Source organism: Natator depressus, chromosome 8 (assembly GCF_965152275.1).
Source record: "Natator depressus isolate rNatDep1 chromosome 8, rNatDep2.hap1, whole genome shotgun sequence".
NCBI lineage: Eukaryota > Metazoa > Chordata > Testudines > Cheloniidae > Natator > Natator depressus.
In genome coordinates, this window is record NC_134241.1 from 8,256,327 (window position 1) to 8,273,778 (window position 17,452).

At 45.5% G+C, this 17,452-nt stretch overlaps 2 protein-coding genes across 3 annotated transcripts in view; both read left to right on the forward strand.

Moving 5' to 3' along the window:
• Positions 1–17,452, forward strand: part of ADAMTS2 (ADAM metallopeptidase with thrombospondin type 1 motif 2) — a 264,054-nt gene that overhangs the window by 183,547 nt on the left and 63,055 nt on the right. The gene's annotated exons all lie outside the window — the stretch shown is intronic.
• Positions 22–16,931, forward strand: LOC141992628 (uncharacterized). The gene is made up of 3 exons (XM_074961969.1): positions 22–941; positions 1,521–1,980; positions 16,805–16,931. The coding sequence occupies exons 1-3, from the start codon at positions 359–361 to the stop codon at positions 16,929–16,931; spliced, it is 1,170 nt and encodes a 389-aa protein (XP_074818070.1). The 5' UTR covers positions 22–358.

Consider the following 17,452-nt stretch of genomic DNA (forward strand, 5'->3'; position numbering starts at 1 on the left):
TAGCCCTGGTCTACACTAGGACTTTAGGTCGAATTTAGCAGCATTAAATCGATGTAAACCTGCACCCGTCCACACGATGAAGCCCTTTATTTCGACTTAAAGGGCTCTTAAAATCGATTTCCTTACTCCACCCCTGACAAGTGGATTAGCACTTAAATCGGCCTTGCCGGGTCGAATTTGGGGTACTGTGGACACAATTCGACGGTATTGGCCTCCGGGAGCTATCCCAGAGTGCTCCATTTTGACCGCTCTGGACAGCACTCTCAACTCAGATGCACTGGCCAGGTAGACAGGAAAAGAACCGCGAACTTTTGAATCTCATTTCCTGTTTGGCCAGCGTGGCAAGCTGCAGGTGACCATGCAGAGCTCATCAGCAGAGGTGACCATGATGGAGTCTCAGAATCGCAAAAGAGCTCCAGCATGGACCGAACGGGAGGTACGGGATCTGATCACTGTATGGGGAGAGGAATCCGTGCTATCAGAACTCCGTTCCAGTTTTCGAAATGCCAAAACCGTTTTCAAGATCTCCCAGGGCATGAAGGACAGAGGCCATAACAGGGACCCGAAGCAGTGCCGCGTGAAACTGAAGGAGCTGAGGCAAGCCTACCAGAAAACCAGAGAGGCGAACGGCCGCTCCGGGTCAGAGCCCCAAACATGCCGCTTCTATGATGAGCTGCATGCCATTTTAGGGGGTTCAGCCACCACTACCCCAGCCGTGTTGTTTGACTCCTTCAATGGAGATGGAGGCAATACGGAAGCAGGTTTTGGGGACGAAGAAGATGATGATGAGGAGGAGGTTGTAGATAGCTCACAGCAAGCAAGCGGAGAAACCGGTTTTCCCGACAGCCAGGAACTGTTTCTCACCCTGGACCTGGAGCCAGTACCCCCTGAACCCACCCAAGGCTGCCTCCTGGACCCAGCAGGCGGAGAAGGGACCTCCGGTGAGTGTACCTTTTAAAATACTATATATGGTTTAAAAGCAAGCATGTGAAAGGATTACTTTGCCCTGGCATTCGCGGCTCTCCTGGATATACTCCCAAAGCCTTTGCAAAAGGTTTCTGGGGAGGGCAGACTTATTGCGTCCTTCATGGTAGGACACTATACCACTCCAGGCCAGTAACACGTACTCGGGAATCATTGTACAACAAAGCATTGCAGTGTATGTTTGCTGGCGTTCAAGCAACATCCGTTCGTGTGTTATCCTCAGGAGAGTGAGATATAATCCATGGTCACCTGGTTGAAATAGGGTGCTTTTCTTCAGGGGACACTCAGAGGAGCCCATTCCTGCTGGGCTGTTTGCCTGCGGCTGAACAGAAATGTTCCCCGCTGTTAGCCACAGGGAGGGGGGAGGGTTGAAGGGGTAGCCACGCGGTGGGGGGAGGCAAAATGCGACCTTGTAACGAAAGCACATGTGCTATATATGTAATGTTAACAGCAAGGTTTACCCTGAAAGAGTGTAGCCAGTGTTTTATAAAATGTGTCTTTTTAAATACCGCTGTCCCTTTTCTTTTCTCCACCAGCTGCATGTGTTTCAATGATCACAGGATCTTCTCCTTCCCAGAGGCTAGTGAAGATTAGAAAGAAAAAAAAACGCACTCGAGATGAAATGTTCTCCGAGCTCATGCTGTCCTCCCACACTGACAGAGCACAGACGAATGCGTGGAGGCAAATAATGTCAGACTGCAGGAAAGCACAAAATGACCAGGAGGAGAGGTGGCGGGCTGAAGAGAGTAAGTGGCGGGCTGAAGAGAGTAAGTGGCGGGCTGAAGAGAGGGCTGAAGCTCGAATGTGGCGACAGCGTGATAAGAGGAGGCAGGATTCAATGCTGAGGCTGCTGGAGGACCAAACCAGTATGCTCCAGTGTATGGTTGAGCTGCAGCAAAGGCAGCTGGAGCACAGACTGCCACTACAGCCCCTGTGTAATCAACCGCCCTCCTCCCCAAGTTCCATAGCCTCCACACCCAGACGCCCAAGAACGCGGTGGGGTGGCCACCGGCCAACCAGCCACTCCACCACAGAGGATTGCCCCAAAAAAAGAAGGCTGTCATTTTATAAATTTTAAAGTTGTAAACTTTTAAAGTGCTGTATGGCATTTTCCTTCCCTCCTCCACCACCCCTCCTGGGCTACCTGGGTAGTCATCCCCCTATTTGTGTGATGAATGAATAAAGAATGCATGAATGTGAAGCAACAATGACTTTATTGCCTCTGCAAGCGGTGATCAAAGGGAGGAGGGGAGGGTGGTTAGCTTACAAGGAAGTAGAGTGAACCAAGGGGCGGGGGGTTTCATCAAGGAGAAACAAACAGAACTTTCACACCGTAGCCTGGCCAGTCATGAAACTGGTTTTCAAAGCCTCTCTGATGCGTACCGCACCCTCCTGTGCTCTTCTAACCGCCCTGGTGACTGGCTGCGCATAACCAGCAGCCAGGCGATTTGCCTCAACCTCCCACCCCGCCATAAACGTCTCCCCCTTACTCTCACAGATATTGTGGAGCACACAGCAAGCAGTAATAACAGTGGGAATATTGGTTTCGCTGAGGTCTAAGCGAGTCAGTAAACCGCGCCAGCGCGCCTTTAAACGTCCAAATGCACATTCTACCACCATTCTGCACTTGCTCAGCCTGTAGTTGAACAGCTCCTGACTGCTGTCCAGGCTGCCTGTGTACGGCTTCATGAGCCATGGCATTAAGGGGTAGGCTGGGTCCCCAAGGATACATATAGGCATTTCAACATCACCAACAGTTATTTTCTGGTCTGGGAATAAAGTCCCTTCTTGAAGCTTTTGAAACAGACCAGAGTTCCTGAAGATGCGAGCGTCATGTACCTTTCCCGGCCATCCCACGTTGATGTTGGTGAAACGTCCCTTGTGATCCACCAGAGCTTGCAGCACTATTGAAAAGTACCCCTTGCGGTTTATGTACTCGCCGGCTTGGTGCTCCGGTGCCAAGATAGGGATATGGGTTCCGTCTATGGCCCCACCACAGTTAGGGAATCCCATTGCAGCAAAGCCATCCACTATGACCTGCACATTTCCCAGGGTCACTACCCTTGATATCAGCAGATCTTTGATTGCGTGGGCTACTTGCATCACAGCAGCCCCCACAGTAGATTTGCCCACTCCAAATTGATTCCCAACTGACCGGTAGCTGTCTGGCGTTGCAAGCTTCCACAGGGCTATCGCCACTCGCTTCTCAACTGTGAGGGCTGCTCTCATCTTGGTATTCATGTGCTTCAGGGCAGGGGAAAGCAAGTCACAAAGTTCCATGAAAGTGCCCTTACGCATGCGAAAGTTTCGCAGCCACTGGGAATCGTCCCAGACCTGCAACACTATGCGGTCCCACCAGTCTGTGCTTGTTTCCCGAGCCCAGAATCGGTGTTCCACAGCATGAACCTGCCCCATTAACACCATTATGCATGCATTGGCAGGGCCCATGCTTTCAGAGAAATCTGTGTCCATGTCCTGATCACTCACGTGACTGCGCTGACGTCGCCTCCTCGCCCGGTAGCGCTTTGCCAGGTTCTGGTGCTGCATATACTGCTGGATAATGCGTGTGGTGTTTAATGTGCTCCTAATTGCCAAAGTGAGCTGAGCGGACTCCATGCTTGCCTTGGTATGGCGTCCGCACAGAAAAAAGGCGCGGAATGATTGTCTGCCTTTGCTCTGACGGAGGGAGGGGCGACTGACGACACGGCTTACAGGGTTGGCTTCAGGAGGCTAAAATCCACAAAGGGGGTGGCTTTACATCAAGGAGTAGTTCAGGCAGGACTTCACGGAGGGTTCCAATAAGAAATGGTGCACCTAAGTTATTGTTCTTATTGGAACAAGGAGGTTAGCCTGGCCTCCGATTGATACATGGCTAGATCTACCTCGCTGCACCTTCTCTGTGAGTGACTGCAGTGTGACCTAGAGGAATGAGTCCCCTAGACAGGGGAGAAGGCAAATGAGTACAAAACAAATCTGGTCTATTTCTTGTTTTGATCCACTCCATCTATCTTTTACATCTTTGGCTAGCAGCAGACGGTGCAGAAGGACTGCAAGCCATCCACATCTCATGGCTGCTCGGCAGAAGACGGTGCAATAGGACTGCTAGCAATCCATATTGCCTGCCTGCTCACCATAAGACGGTTCAATAGGACTGACTGCCGGACTAAAAAAAATGACCTGGTCAAGTCACTAAAGATTTAGTCCCTGCGCCCATGTCTGCCCAGGCGCTCCTGATCGACCTCACACAGGCGACCAGGAACACCTCGGACATGACGAGGACGGCTACCAGTCGTACTGTACCGTCTGCTGCCAAAAGGCAATGGGTTGCTGCTACTGTGTAGCAATGCCGTACCGCGTCTGCCAGCAACCAGGAGACATACGGTGACGGTTACCTGAGCGGGCTCCATGCTTGCGGTGGTATGGCGTCCGCACAGGTAACTCCGGAAAAAAGGCGCGAAACAATTGTCTGCCCTTGCCTTCACGGAGGGAGGGAGGGAACGGGGGCCGAACAATATGTACCCAGAACCACCCGCGACAATGTTTTAGCCCAATCAGAGTGCTCCATTGTGACTGCTCTGGACAGCACTCTCAACTCAGATGCACGATTGTTTGCCGTTGCTCAGACGCAGGGAGGGGCGACTGAGGACACGGCTTACAGGGTTGACTTCACGGAGGGTTCCAATAAGAAATGGTGCACCTAAGTTATTGTTCTTATTGGAACAAGGAGGTTAGCCTGGCCTCTGATTGATACATGGCTAGATCTACCTCGCTGCACCTTCTCTGTGAGTGACTGCAGTGTGACCTAGAGGAATGATTCCCCTAGACAGGGGAGGAGGCAAATGAGTACAAACAAATCTGGTCTATTTCTTGTTTTGATCCACTCCATCTACCTTTTACATCTTTGGCTGGCAGCAGACGGTGCAGAAGGACATATTGCCTGCCTGCTCACCATAAGACGGTTCAATAGGACTGACTGCCGGACTAAAGAGAATGACCTGGTCAAGTCACTAAAAATTTAGTCCCTGCGCCCATGTCTGCCCAGGCGCTCCTGATCGACCTCACACAGGCGACCAGGAGTACCTCGGACATGACGAGGACGGCTACCAGTCGTAGTGTACCGTCTGCTGCCACAAGGCAATGGGTTGCTGCTACTGTGTAGCAATGCCGTGCCGCGTCTGCCAGCACCCAGGAGACATACGGTGACGGTTACCTGAGCGGGCTCCATGCTTGCGGTGGTATGGCGTCCGCACAGGTAACTCAGGAAAAAAGGCGCGAAACAATTGTCTGCCCTTGCTTTCACGGAGGGAGGGAGGGAAGGGGGGGACTGACGATATGTACCCAGAACCACCCGCGACAATGTTTCAGCCCCATCAGGCATTGGGATCTCAACCCAGAATTCCAATGGGCAGCGGAGACTGCGGGAACTGTGGGATAGCTACCCACAGTGCAACGCTCCGGAAGTCGACTCTAGCCTCGGTACTGTGGAAGCACTCCGCCGAGTTAATGCACTTAATGCACTTCTGTGGGGACACACACACTTGAATATATAAAACCGATTTCTAAAAAACCGACTTCTATAAATTCGACCTTATTCCGTAGTGTAGACATACCTTTACTGCTACCTGCACTGAGGACTGAAAATGAAATTAGATTAAATTTACTTCACTTTAGCCGTTTGAATAGGACATGATAGATATTTCTCAATACAGGAAATAACATAAAAATTCAGGCTGCTTCTACATAGGTATAAAAAATAAAAAAGTGGGGGCCGGGAACAGTACTGTCAGTGGGACCATTCACATGCTTCAGTAAGCTTGTGCTTCAGTGCCATGCTGGACCCAAGCCTAGAGTCATGGAAGGGTATTTGGAATTCTGTGGCTAGCACTGAAAAGCAGTCATCATGCTTTAGGATGTATGTTCCCTTACCCCATGTTCCCCACAGACAAACTAGATATTATGAGCTATATTCTAATAAGAGATTAGAAACGTTGATTGGGTTGCAAACTTATTTTTTAAATTATTTGATTCAGTCTTTTGATACCTTGACAATCACCCAACCATTGGACCAGACTTTCTTCACTCTGCATTTAAATATGTACAGTAAGCTACTTAGTCTTCTGAAATTGATATAATTTTTGCTCCATTGTTGGCATGTCTGGGTTTGCCTAATTAAATATGTAATCTTTTAGATCCTATCAGTGTAATAGACTCTGTATGGTTGTGTTGTAGGATAGCCAGGTGTCTGTTTTTTGACTGGAACACCTGGTCGAAAAGGGACCCAGCGGCTCTGGTCAGGACCACTGACCGGGCTGTTAAAAGTCCAATTGGTACGGGGCTGGCAGGCTCCCTACCGGCTCTGTGTGGCTCCCCAGAAGTAGCGACATGTCCCTGTGGCCCCAAGGCTGAGAGACAGCCAGGGAACCACAACCAATGGGAGCTGCGGGGGCAGCGGCTGTGGGCAGAGGCAGTGTGCAGTACCGCCTGGCTGCGGCTCCACCTAGGAGCCAAGGGACATGCCAGCTGCTTCCGGGAGCTGCCTGAGATAAGCGCCGGCTGCTTCTGGGAGCTGCCTGAGATAAGCGCCGCCTGCATCCCCTCCTGCACTCTGGGTGCGGGATGGGGCTCAGGGCCTAAACTCCCTCCCAGAGCCTGTACCCCCTCCCACACCCCTGCCCCAGCCCTGAGTACCCTCCCACACCCAAATTCCCTCCTGGAGCCCACACTCCAACCCCCTGCCTCAGCCTGGTAAAAATGAGTGAATGAGTGAGGGTGGGGGAGAGCAAGCAACAGAGGAAGGAGGATGGAGTGAGCGGGGCGGGGTCTTGGACAAGGAGGGTAGGGGCAGTGGTAGGGCCTCGGGGAAGGGGCGAGGGTGGGGCAAGGGTTTTCAGTTTTGTGCGATTAGCAAGTTGACAACCCTATGTGGTAGTGATAAAGATAGACACAAGTCTCCATTAAATATAATAGAGTAGAATTTAACAGAAGACACTGCCATATTTAGTCTTTGACTGAAAGATTTTGACTGGTAGGGGTTTAGACTGACCTCTAGAGGCTGGATGTCTTGCCAGATGACCTTTTAGCACTTTGCAGAATGTGGAAGTTGAAATGTGAATGGAAGTCCAAAATACTGGGAATATTTCTGCCGGGAGCATAATTTTTAAAAATGTTATTTGATTATGAGACTCTTATCTCTGCATGAAGTTTTAAACTGACTGTCCAGATATATAACACTAATCTGACAATGTCATCTGTAATTTTTAGACACTCCTAGTGTATTTTTCCAGTGACATCATGGGACCTTCAACATCTGTCCCGCATCATGCAGTCTTTCTTTCTGCACATTATAGATGTTTAAGGAGCTGCTTATTCTGTTTTCTAGTCTGATTTTGGTGGTCTCTAAAAGACCCCCGCCAGTATCCCATTGGGTGATTTATCAGTTAGAACAGTGATCCATAAGCATTCCAGGTCCTGCGCTTCTGAATTGGGTGATAACTAAGTATGGAGTGATAGTAATGATTGGCTATCTTTCTGAAAAAATATGCTTCAACTCAACCATAACATGATGCAGGAAGTGGTGGGTGGGGTCCTCTGCTTTTCTTTTGCAGGAAATTAAACTAGATAATCCCAGTGGTCCCTTCTGGCATTAAAATCTATGAATCTCTGTTATGGCTGCTCTCCCCTTAATTATATTACTCCTGGTGGAATTCTGCACCATTGTGCATGCGCAGAATGTATGTCCCCCACGTATTTCTGTGCTTTTCTGGAGAAAAATGGCTTTCTGAAGGGGAAGGAAAGGGAAGCCACAAGAGTGGTCATGAGACCCGTCCTAGCAGTATGTTCCGGGTGCCCAGGGCAACCAGCAGAGAGGTAGATCACTGTGGGGCAGGGGCGGGACTGGGGAAGACCCGGCTGGTGGCTTCTATCCTGCGCCAGGCTCAGCTGCTAGTTCCGGCTGGGCTGGGGAGGACAGGACTTCCTCTTCCCCTGCCTGGCATCTGGGGCTGTCTCAGACCCACCCCCGGGTTTCTCCCCTGTCTGTAGGTAGCTCTGCAAACTCTTCCCCCAACCCTGTGCTTACAGCACCCATCGCCCTTTAGCTGCAGGGGGAGGGATCACTGTACAGGGAGCTGCTCCCCAATTTGTACAATCCCCGTGCATCCAGACCCATCATACCCAGATCATCCTGCCGAGCCTCATCCCCCACACACGCAAAACCTTCCCTGATGAGCCCCACTCCCCCTGCAGCTGGACCACCCTGACGAGCCACCTGTACCTGGATTCCCACCCTATTGAGCCACAACCAGCTGCACCTAGATCCCCACCCCACTGAGCTCCGCTCCCCCAGCATCTGGACCCCCCACTAAGCCCTCCACACCAAGACCCCCCTGCTGAGCTCTATTCCCCCCTCACCCAGACCCCCTCACTGGGCCCCAACCACCTTCACCTGGATCCCCCTGCAAAGTCCCATTACCATTGCACCCAGAACCCCACAACAAGCCCCTGTGCATCCAGATCCCCCCTGCAACCGGATACCCAGTGAGCTGCCTGTAGCCAGTTGCCCCACACAGAACCCTCTTAACTTTTAAAAAAAATTAAAAGCGATTTAGTGATGTTGTATGTTAAATCTAGTGATTAAAAACTAATTTTTATTCCATTCTAGTTTTCCTTTCAGGCATAACTTACACATACCTGTTCCCCATGTGCATTCTCACATTCTTGCATGGTCTGATTTCCTTATCTGCAGTCCTTATTTAATGCTGCCATTCACCCTTATTATTCCTACATACTTCCCACAAGAAGGAACCATGACTGAAACCTTCAGGCTCTATCAAGACAGCTTCTAGATATTGCAAAGTGGGGATATTCTAAATGAATATATACAGGAAAATACAGAATCATAGAAGTTAGAAAAGAACTGCTTGGTCCCCTTTTCCATCTCCCTGCCAGTGCGGGATTTTTCTGTCAGCATTTTCTGGAGGGTTCTGTCCAATGTATAGCTAAGAATACTTCTAAGGTGCCACAAGGACTCCTCGTTATTGTTACAATTCCTTAAGCAGACTCTTCAATAGCTAATAGATTGTTCTTTCAGGGAACTTTTCCTGAGAACCAGCCTAAATATTTTCTTAGCTCATCTTTATTCTATTTTTCTTGGTCACAGCTCTTTAGACCACCCCAGAAACTGATTTCCTGCTTGATATTTACCAGGGGCTGCAGAGCACCACTGAAAACATGTGTGGGCAGGAGACTGATTTGCCCCCCACCACCTGACCCTCGTCTTCCCCTCTCAGGCACCCCTCCCCTTGACCCATGAGCCCCTCCACACATCCCCTCCAAATCTGAGTGAGTGGCATTGCGACTTGGTGCATGAGGTTTGGCCCAGCGAAAAAGTGGGAGTTGGGCTGTGGCCCAGGTGCCACCAACCCCCAGTTCTGCGGCCTATGACATTTAAATGCCACCGTTTAAATGCCATGCACGTCCACCCTTATTTATAATTTAGCCAAGATACCCATAATTAGTTGCTTTATTTCTTTAATTCAACCCCTCCACCCCCCGAAATAATTCTGTTAATACCTTCTCAGAAAAGGCAAGAGACAGCATACTAAATGCTTTGGCCACACCTGATATGGTCAAAAAAGTGACTGAAGGGTGAAGAGAAAGTAGATGCTGCCAAACTATTTGATTGGGTGATAGACTCCAAAGGAAAGGTAATAAGTGAAAGCAAATATACAATAGAACAATACTCTTAGAGAATTTAGGAGGAGAAATGTATTTATTCAGAGTGCCATTAATGTATGCTGCAATGCAAACTGCAATGTACTGTAAAAAATTAGCAGAAATATGGCATTAAAATATAGACCGTCCTTAAGAGGGAAGGTCACTACAGGATGAAAAACTAGACAAATGTGTGGACTCTGTAATTTGTCTCTGTTTGTATAAGAAAGGAAGACTGATGGCTTTCAAATAATATAAGGAGTTGGACCCAAAATAACATAACAGATTTGGGCTCAGTCCTAATCCCACTGAAGTCAGTGGGAGTTTTGCCATTAACTTTACTGGGAGAAGGACCAAACTACTGATGTTTAAACAGAAAGGACTGGATACAGAACAAATCAGGAAATGCAGCAATTGAGAATTTGGCAGAAAATATCCTTTAGACAAAAACATTTCATTCCACAAGCAATAGAAACATCGCATAGAATAAATTTACCCAAACAACCATTCAGAACAAAAAAAAACCAGCTAAACCATGCCTACGTTGTGTCTATACTAAAATTTTTATTCACATTTCCCATTGCAGTGCTATCCCAGGACCCCACCATCTATGGTATCAATGGCAGGAGTTCTGGAGTATATTAACGTGGTGTCATCAAATCTAGATCAGCACAGGTGTAGATGACAAGGCGGTTGAAATGCTGGTGGCTGATATTTTCAAACAGGGGGAATAAAAATGTAATCTGACCCTGATAAAAAATGAATACAAAAAAATAAGACAGACCAAACAACCTGTCCCTTGCTCAGTGATATCTCAAGTGTGGGCATTATTTACTTATGTTTTTCAAATAAAGAGACATAAAGATACTCTGCCATCAATATCAATGAGAAAACAACCCACTGAAATAGAACATCATGTGAAACTAAAGATGTGAAACAGGGCAGAAAGCATGTATTGAAAAACATATAACAATTTAACAAGCCCTTAGGACAGTCCCTTCCACGGGTCATGTAAGTGCATACACACATTTAGAGTTATGAATATATGTGGTGTTAGCTTCCTCCAATAACAAGCTATAAAGTATGAACTAAAGACCAATGTGAGTTGGGTGGAAGTGTTTACTGTAAGACAACAGGACAATTGAAGAAGTTAAAACCCATGGCTTACAAAATAATCAGTGCAGTTGAATTCTCCACGATGAACTGATTCCTGAAGTCTAAATCCCTGTGATAACTCACCTTACCATAAACATGGAAAGAAGGGACCCCAAACAAGGTTACTTTTCCCTTTTTTGTTAGGTTATACCTTATGCAAAGGGCATTAGCAGAAGGGTGTCCAACCTTTTTCTGTGAGGTAGGGTGGGGCCCCCAATGCCAACCCAATCAACCAATATTTTTTTCAAGCCCAGTGTAATGACTTATTCAGTAAATCTGTTTTACGCTGGCTAAGTGACAGGTCAATATCGACACCTAAAAGTCCATAAAGGGAGGAAAAACCAGGGGTTGGGGTGTCTGGAATGACCTGAACAGCTACTTTGATTTTTTTCCCCATAATTTGGAAATGAAGTCACAGACCGGCCATAACTAATGGTGATAAATGCCAAACGATTTTTCACACTTTGGGCTGCAGCTAGTCATAGCCTGGCTAAGCTCTGAGAGTTTCAACAGAGTGGAGAAGGCCATTTGCCACCTCATTTTCAGGCTCCAAACATTTCCACATACAAAATCTCTTGTTTCCATTAACACGTTGGAACCGCCCCACAAAATAGTTTAAGCCTTTTCAGTGCAGTCTTTTAAGCAAATACTGCAGTTTTCACTTTATAGAGCCCCTCAGTAGCAGCCTCGTACCCTTGCCATTTCTCCTGTACACAGTAGTGTGGTTTCTACCATGTAGGACATTCTCTTGCAAGATGCGATCTCTACCTCAAAAGACTGAGTCCATATATCGGTGACACAAGTTAACTTCAGATTTATTGTTGTAGCAGTTGTGCTGTTGTATACAACAGTATGTAATATTGCTATTTATGATGGGGCACCCGACTCCTTGAAAGAAAGCAGAAGTGATTGAATAGTATCTTGAAATATCTTCTTACTATATAGTCTACATGAGGGTGTGGATGATACTCTCATTTCTCAAGTGAAGACTACAAATGTCAGAGATTCTATTAATCCATCTCCTTTTGCCATTGTTTTCTCTATGTCTTGGGGAGGTGTTTAAAGTACACTAGGCAAAATTGATTGTCTGGAGAGTCTTATTGTTTATTGTGAAATAGAAATTACATACTACATGAAAATAAGGGAAGAAGAACTGAGTGTTTAATTATTAAACTGTAATGGTTTTGACATTGGTGACACCCAGAAAGTGCCATTTGTGCCAAGGGGTCTCAAACCATTTCATAATTTGATTACAAAATGTTTTCAAGGTTTAAGCCGTGCTTCCACTGCCCATTTCTGCTGACCATGCAAGGGGGGTAATCTGTCCTTAAAAATGTAGTCTCAGCAGCCATTTTTCTGAACTGGACTTTGAATTTTGGTGATAAGGAGAGTTTCAACCTCTAGATCCAATTCCTCCACACTCCAGTTTTGAGTGTGGGTTCACATCCAAAACTGAAGATGCTGTTTTCTGGATGAGATGCAGCCCAAGATAGCAGAAATCTAGTTAAAATATCTGATTTCTATCATTCAAGACTGCTGAAGTCTCAGGAGATCAGGTAACCTGGTGAGATTTTTCAACATATCAGCTCTTAAGGGTCATTGCCACCCACCCTGAACCTCTGGGTTAAGTCTCAAGCTCACCTCAGAACTTGACCCTACTCTCAACACCATCTCAAAATTGCCATGGAGGGTATTTTATAGCTAGGTTCCAAATATTTGTAGATTTACACAATCTGTCTCCTGGGATTTGATAGATAAGTAGCATATCTGATTTCTCCTGCACAGAGCCTTTGTCTCTCATGAATACTCTCACAAAGTAGTTTTTCCGTTTCTGTGTAACTTCTGTATCTTTTGTCACAATGATTATATCCTTGCCCATTGAGGTCCTATTTTCTCTCTTTACCCTAATGTATTTATCTCATTCCCCATGCTGAAACCTTGCTTCAGGCATCTCATTCTGTGATGTTGGCATGTCTCCTTATTACAACTTTTTGGGAAGAATTTGAGTGAAATCTGCATACATTGCTGAGTTCAGCCTTTATGAAATGTTAGGAGCCTAAGTCCTATTGACTTACAGTGAGACTTAGGCTCCTACGGGTGAGATTTTTAAAGGTATTTGGGTGCCTAACATTGCAAATAGGCTCCTCATGGGATTTTCAGACACGCCTAGGTGCCTAATTCTCATGAAAAGAAATCACTGGGAGTTAGGTGCCTTGGGGCTTTTGAAAATCTCACTAGGGTACCTATTTACTTCCTTAGGTTCACAAATACTTTCGAAAATCTGACCATTAGTGGCTTTTGAATATGTGATCCTTTGTCTTTAATAGGATGTACATTATATGGCTATCATATGTGAGAATTTAACTTTTGTAGCTTTGGAGGATGGAAGGTGAAAATATTCCAATACAGAATAGAAAGTCCTAAATGAATGGAAAGGGCAGAAAAGTCATCATTTTTAACTGACAAAAAGATGAAAGCCTGCAAAGTGTGTCTGATTCAAGCTGTTGGAAAAGATGATGATTGAACCCTTTTAAATAATAGTGTACTCTGTAAGCAGAATTGCATTTATTAAACTGGGTAGCATTTTTAGGGGAGGGAGGATACTTCAGTAATACTTAAAGAAAAAGGTGTGCATTTTTTTAAAATTAAATAATCTGTATACACAAGTGTCCATTATTTCAAGTAATTTATTTCAACCCATACTCTTTAAGTTGGAGCTAATTCTTAATAATTATGCATGTAGTAAATGTAGATCTAATGCTATACACCCAGATTTTAATTAACAATATTTAAATTAGAGCTCATGTGTGCTTTGAATGCGTGCTTAGATGTTAACTCATCGTTCACAGTATTCTAAGAATCAATACTTTTGAACCGGGGAAAATATAGATTTTGACTGTGCCTCAGTCAATTTTTTTTAGTATCTTTGTTGCTAAATTTCAGCAAAAGTTGTGTGTGCAATTTGACATCCGACAGATTTATTGGGAAATGTTGTTTACTGAACTCTTAGAAGTTTCACTCATTTCTATGGTGGCTTTCAGGTGTAATTTTCAACAGTATGAAGGCTGGATTAGATGTGCACTTCCCATTATTGCTAATGCCTAGTCTTTTCCCATGAATCAAACTGGTAGCTTATAGTGATGAGCAAACCTCCCAAAGTTCAGATCAAATAAGACCTTCAGTCAAAGGCTGTGATGTCTAGACAAACGTATCAGGTTGTTTTGAAGTACTCATTCTCATCATCACCTCTCACCAGCAACAGCCTTCCGCATCTTGGACAGTCTTTGAAGCTCCCAGGCAGCTAGTACCAGTCTGAATAGAAAGGTTTCAGAGTAACAGCCGTGTTAGTCTGTATTCGCAAAAAGAAAAGGAGTACTTGTGGCACCTTAGAGACTGTCTCTAAGGTGCCACAAGTACTCCTTTTCTTTTTCTGAATAGAAAGTTGGCATTGACCAGATGCTAGCTGAGTTTATCCCAGATCTAAACATGAGCCCTAAACACAAAGTTTGCATCCAGATCTGAACTTTCTTTATGTATGGAGATGTTTCAGTGTTATCATTGTTACTATTAATCATGTTTATTATGGTTATTCATAAGGGACAATTGAGAGTGGGGCCCCATTGTGCCAGACCCTATACAAACACAGAGTAATAGATAGTGCCTGCTTCAAAGAGCTCACAGTCTAAATATGGGATTATGGTTCAGGCCTGTCTCCATCTAAAACATGAACCTGGCCCATGCCCTTTTCCAGGTTCTTAAATTTCTGATAAAGAACTTCCTCATTCTGTTGAAGAATGGAGATATGAGACTGGCTCATCCCACTTACAAGGGCCTAGCAGAGTAGGGCCCCAACCTCACCGAGGCCTCCAGGAATTACAGCATTAGATCTATAAGTAGAGAAGAAGGATGGTTCCGTTGTTAGTGCAGTAGCCTGTGACTCAAGCGACCCAGGTTCAATTCCCTTCTCCACCACCGACTTCCTATGTGACCTTGGGCAAATCACTCAGGCTCCCTGTGACACACTTCCCGTATCTCACAGGGGTGTGTGAGGATAAATACATAGCAAATTGTGAGGCACTTGGGTATTACAGTGGTGAGAACCATACAAGTGCCTAAGATGGAGGTGGGTAGGAATGTTAAATACTAGTAAAGTATTTTAAACTTTAAAGGGTCATTCCAGCAACTGCAGCTTGCACTGGCAGGGTGTTTTCAGATCCTCTTGCTCAAGAATAGGATGAGAGTGAGGCACACTGACTTCCCACATATGTTCACCCTTGCGGGAACTGTGGGTTTCTCAGCCACTCCCCATTAGCTTTCTGGAAGAGTGGCTTATGGCTGTGCCCGAAAGAGAGACCCTGGCAGTGGAGTGGGTAGCAGGCTACAGGGCCTTCTACCCATAGACCTGGTCTCAACAGCTCATTGTGTAAGGACTGTTGAGGGATGGTGATAACACAGTTTGCATGATGGAGGGCAGAAAACATGGGTAATTAGGATCAGATTCTGAGAGGCATCCAAACTTTTGAAGGCTTTCCTAAACCAAACTTCTGAGGTTCACCTAGTCCTCTTTCTCTAGTGCATTAAGACGGCACCATCACCTTCTCTATGAAAAATAATTGAAGTGGGTTACTTTACTGTGTTATACTGTGAATAGACTTTGCAATAAGACTTTGTGATAGCTTGAGATCATAATGCGAACTAGACTCCTTCAGTCAAAACTTAGTTTATATTGTTTGGAGAAACATCTCAGTATTGTAGTTTGTAGGCAAAAGCTGGACTTCAAAAAAGCCTAAGGAAGGAACAAAGCAATTGATCTAGCAGCCAGCAAAAAGTCTATGACCTCTCTAAAGCCAAAGTTACAGTCAAAGATGAGATAGGGATCTGTAATACTAAGCTAACTAGTTTCTTGCCAAGCCAACACATCTGTGCTGTGAAATGTTTTAAATTTGGATCATAAGCAACTAACTTGGACTTAATTATATCCACTGTGCTCTCACACAGACTGAGGTAAATCAAAATACTAACCTGGTATTTACATACGGAATGCCAGATTCTTATCTCAGTTTTGCAATGTACATTGTCTTATATTTCCAGAATGTCCACCATTGCACATTTGTTTCAGCACAATGGTGTGGGGTGCACCTCTTCACATCTGAGTTCAGAATTTGACTTCCAAGTTTTGTCTAGATTGTGCGCTCTCATTATTATTTTTCCTCATGACACTGAATAAAGACTTGCAGGAGGAAGGGTTCCTTCACAGGGGGAAATGAAAAAGTGTCATTTGGTGATTAGAAAAGGGGGCTGGGAGTCCTGATTCATGGGTTGTGTCCACAGACTTGCTGTGTGACCATGGGGGAAGTCATTCAATCTCACTGTCTCTTGGGTTACCCTGCAAGGAAATGTGTGTAATGCTGATGGTGCTGCTTGGAGAAAGAGACTAGAACAATTATGTGGCTGTTGTGGGAGGGGGATTTTTCTTTTGGGGAGGTTTTTGGACTACAAAGATTTGAGTGGCCATGCCCTCCACCATGGTTTCTGCTTGACATTACAAAATAAAAAACAGGTATTAATGCTGTACCCAAATAGGCAATAAATGGATTGCCCCCCAGCCACTTTATGTCTGCTGTTGGCAACAGTCATACAACTAAAAAGCCAGATGGATCAGCTGCATCTCAGTGTCCTATAAATGGCTTGATAGGACTTCTGATGTCCCACCTGAGGAAGAGCATGGAGTAGAAGGCAACCTCCCCACTGCAACTGATACAACATTGACATCTTTAAAACATGATTTGAGGACTTCAGTAACTCAGCCAGAGTTTAGGGGTCTATCACAGGAGTGAGTGGGCAAGGTTCTGTGGCCTGAAATGTGCAGTAGGTCAGAATAGATGATTATGATGGTCCCTTCTGACCTTATGTTTATGAGTCTATCTGACCTCTTTCTCCCCCTCTCCTCCAGGCTTCTGCCCAGTCCCCCAGAGATAATGAATAGGGAAAACTTCAGCAAGAAGAGGTTTTTGTATCAATACTTTTCAGTGATCATAAAGATGTTTGAGTGGACTGGATGGATCAACAAATTGTGGTAGCTGAAATGTCAGATGAAAAAGCTGCATCTTGCATTGTGCCCTAAAAATGGCTTAGGTCCATGAGCTTTGATATCCTATGTAGGTGATTCAAATCCAGTTCAGGTTTCTTGTAGCTAGAGATTGTGACTGAGGGCTCTTGGTGGCCCATTTTAAATGAGTTTGAGAAAGCAGGTGTTATACAGTTGTGTGATATTGTACATGTACGACAAAGGGCATGCTTCAAAACTCTGTTTGAAATGGCTAATAGTACAACAGGGCTAATAGTCACATTGTTGATTACATGACCGTTGCTACCAATAGGTTCCTTGAAATTCCTCTGAAATCAGAAGCAGTGACTTTTAGTAAAGCAGGCTGCCCATTGCATAACAAGCATTAATAAAGATCCTATGCCAGGAAACTTCATACAACTACATAAATGAGTCCACCTGTGACTTTTTCCTCACTGTGGTTGCTTTTATTAAGAGTGGCGTAATACAGAAAACCACTCACCGTTTTCTACAGATCCTGTCAAATTTATCTGC

What these genes read in the sequence shown, in the direction of transcription:
- LOC141992628 (XM_074961969.1), top strand. Translation starts at nt 359, where the DNA reads ATGCAGAGCTCATCAGCAGAGGTGACCATGATGGAGTCTCAGAATCGC. An exon ending in AGGCGGAGAAGGGACCTCCG is followed by an intron (nt 942 to 1,520) that starts GTGAGTGTACCT and finishes TTTCTCCACCAG; the next exon opens with CTGCATGTGTTTCAATGATC. An exon ending in CCCAGACGCCCAAGAACGCG is followed by an intron (nt 1,981 to 16,804) that starts GTGGGGTGGCCA and finishes CCTCTCCTCCAG; the next exon opens with GCTTCTGCCCAGTCCCCCAG.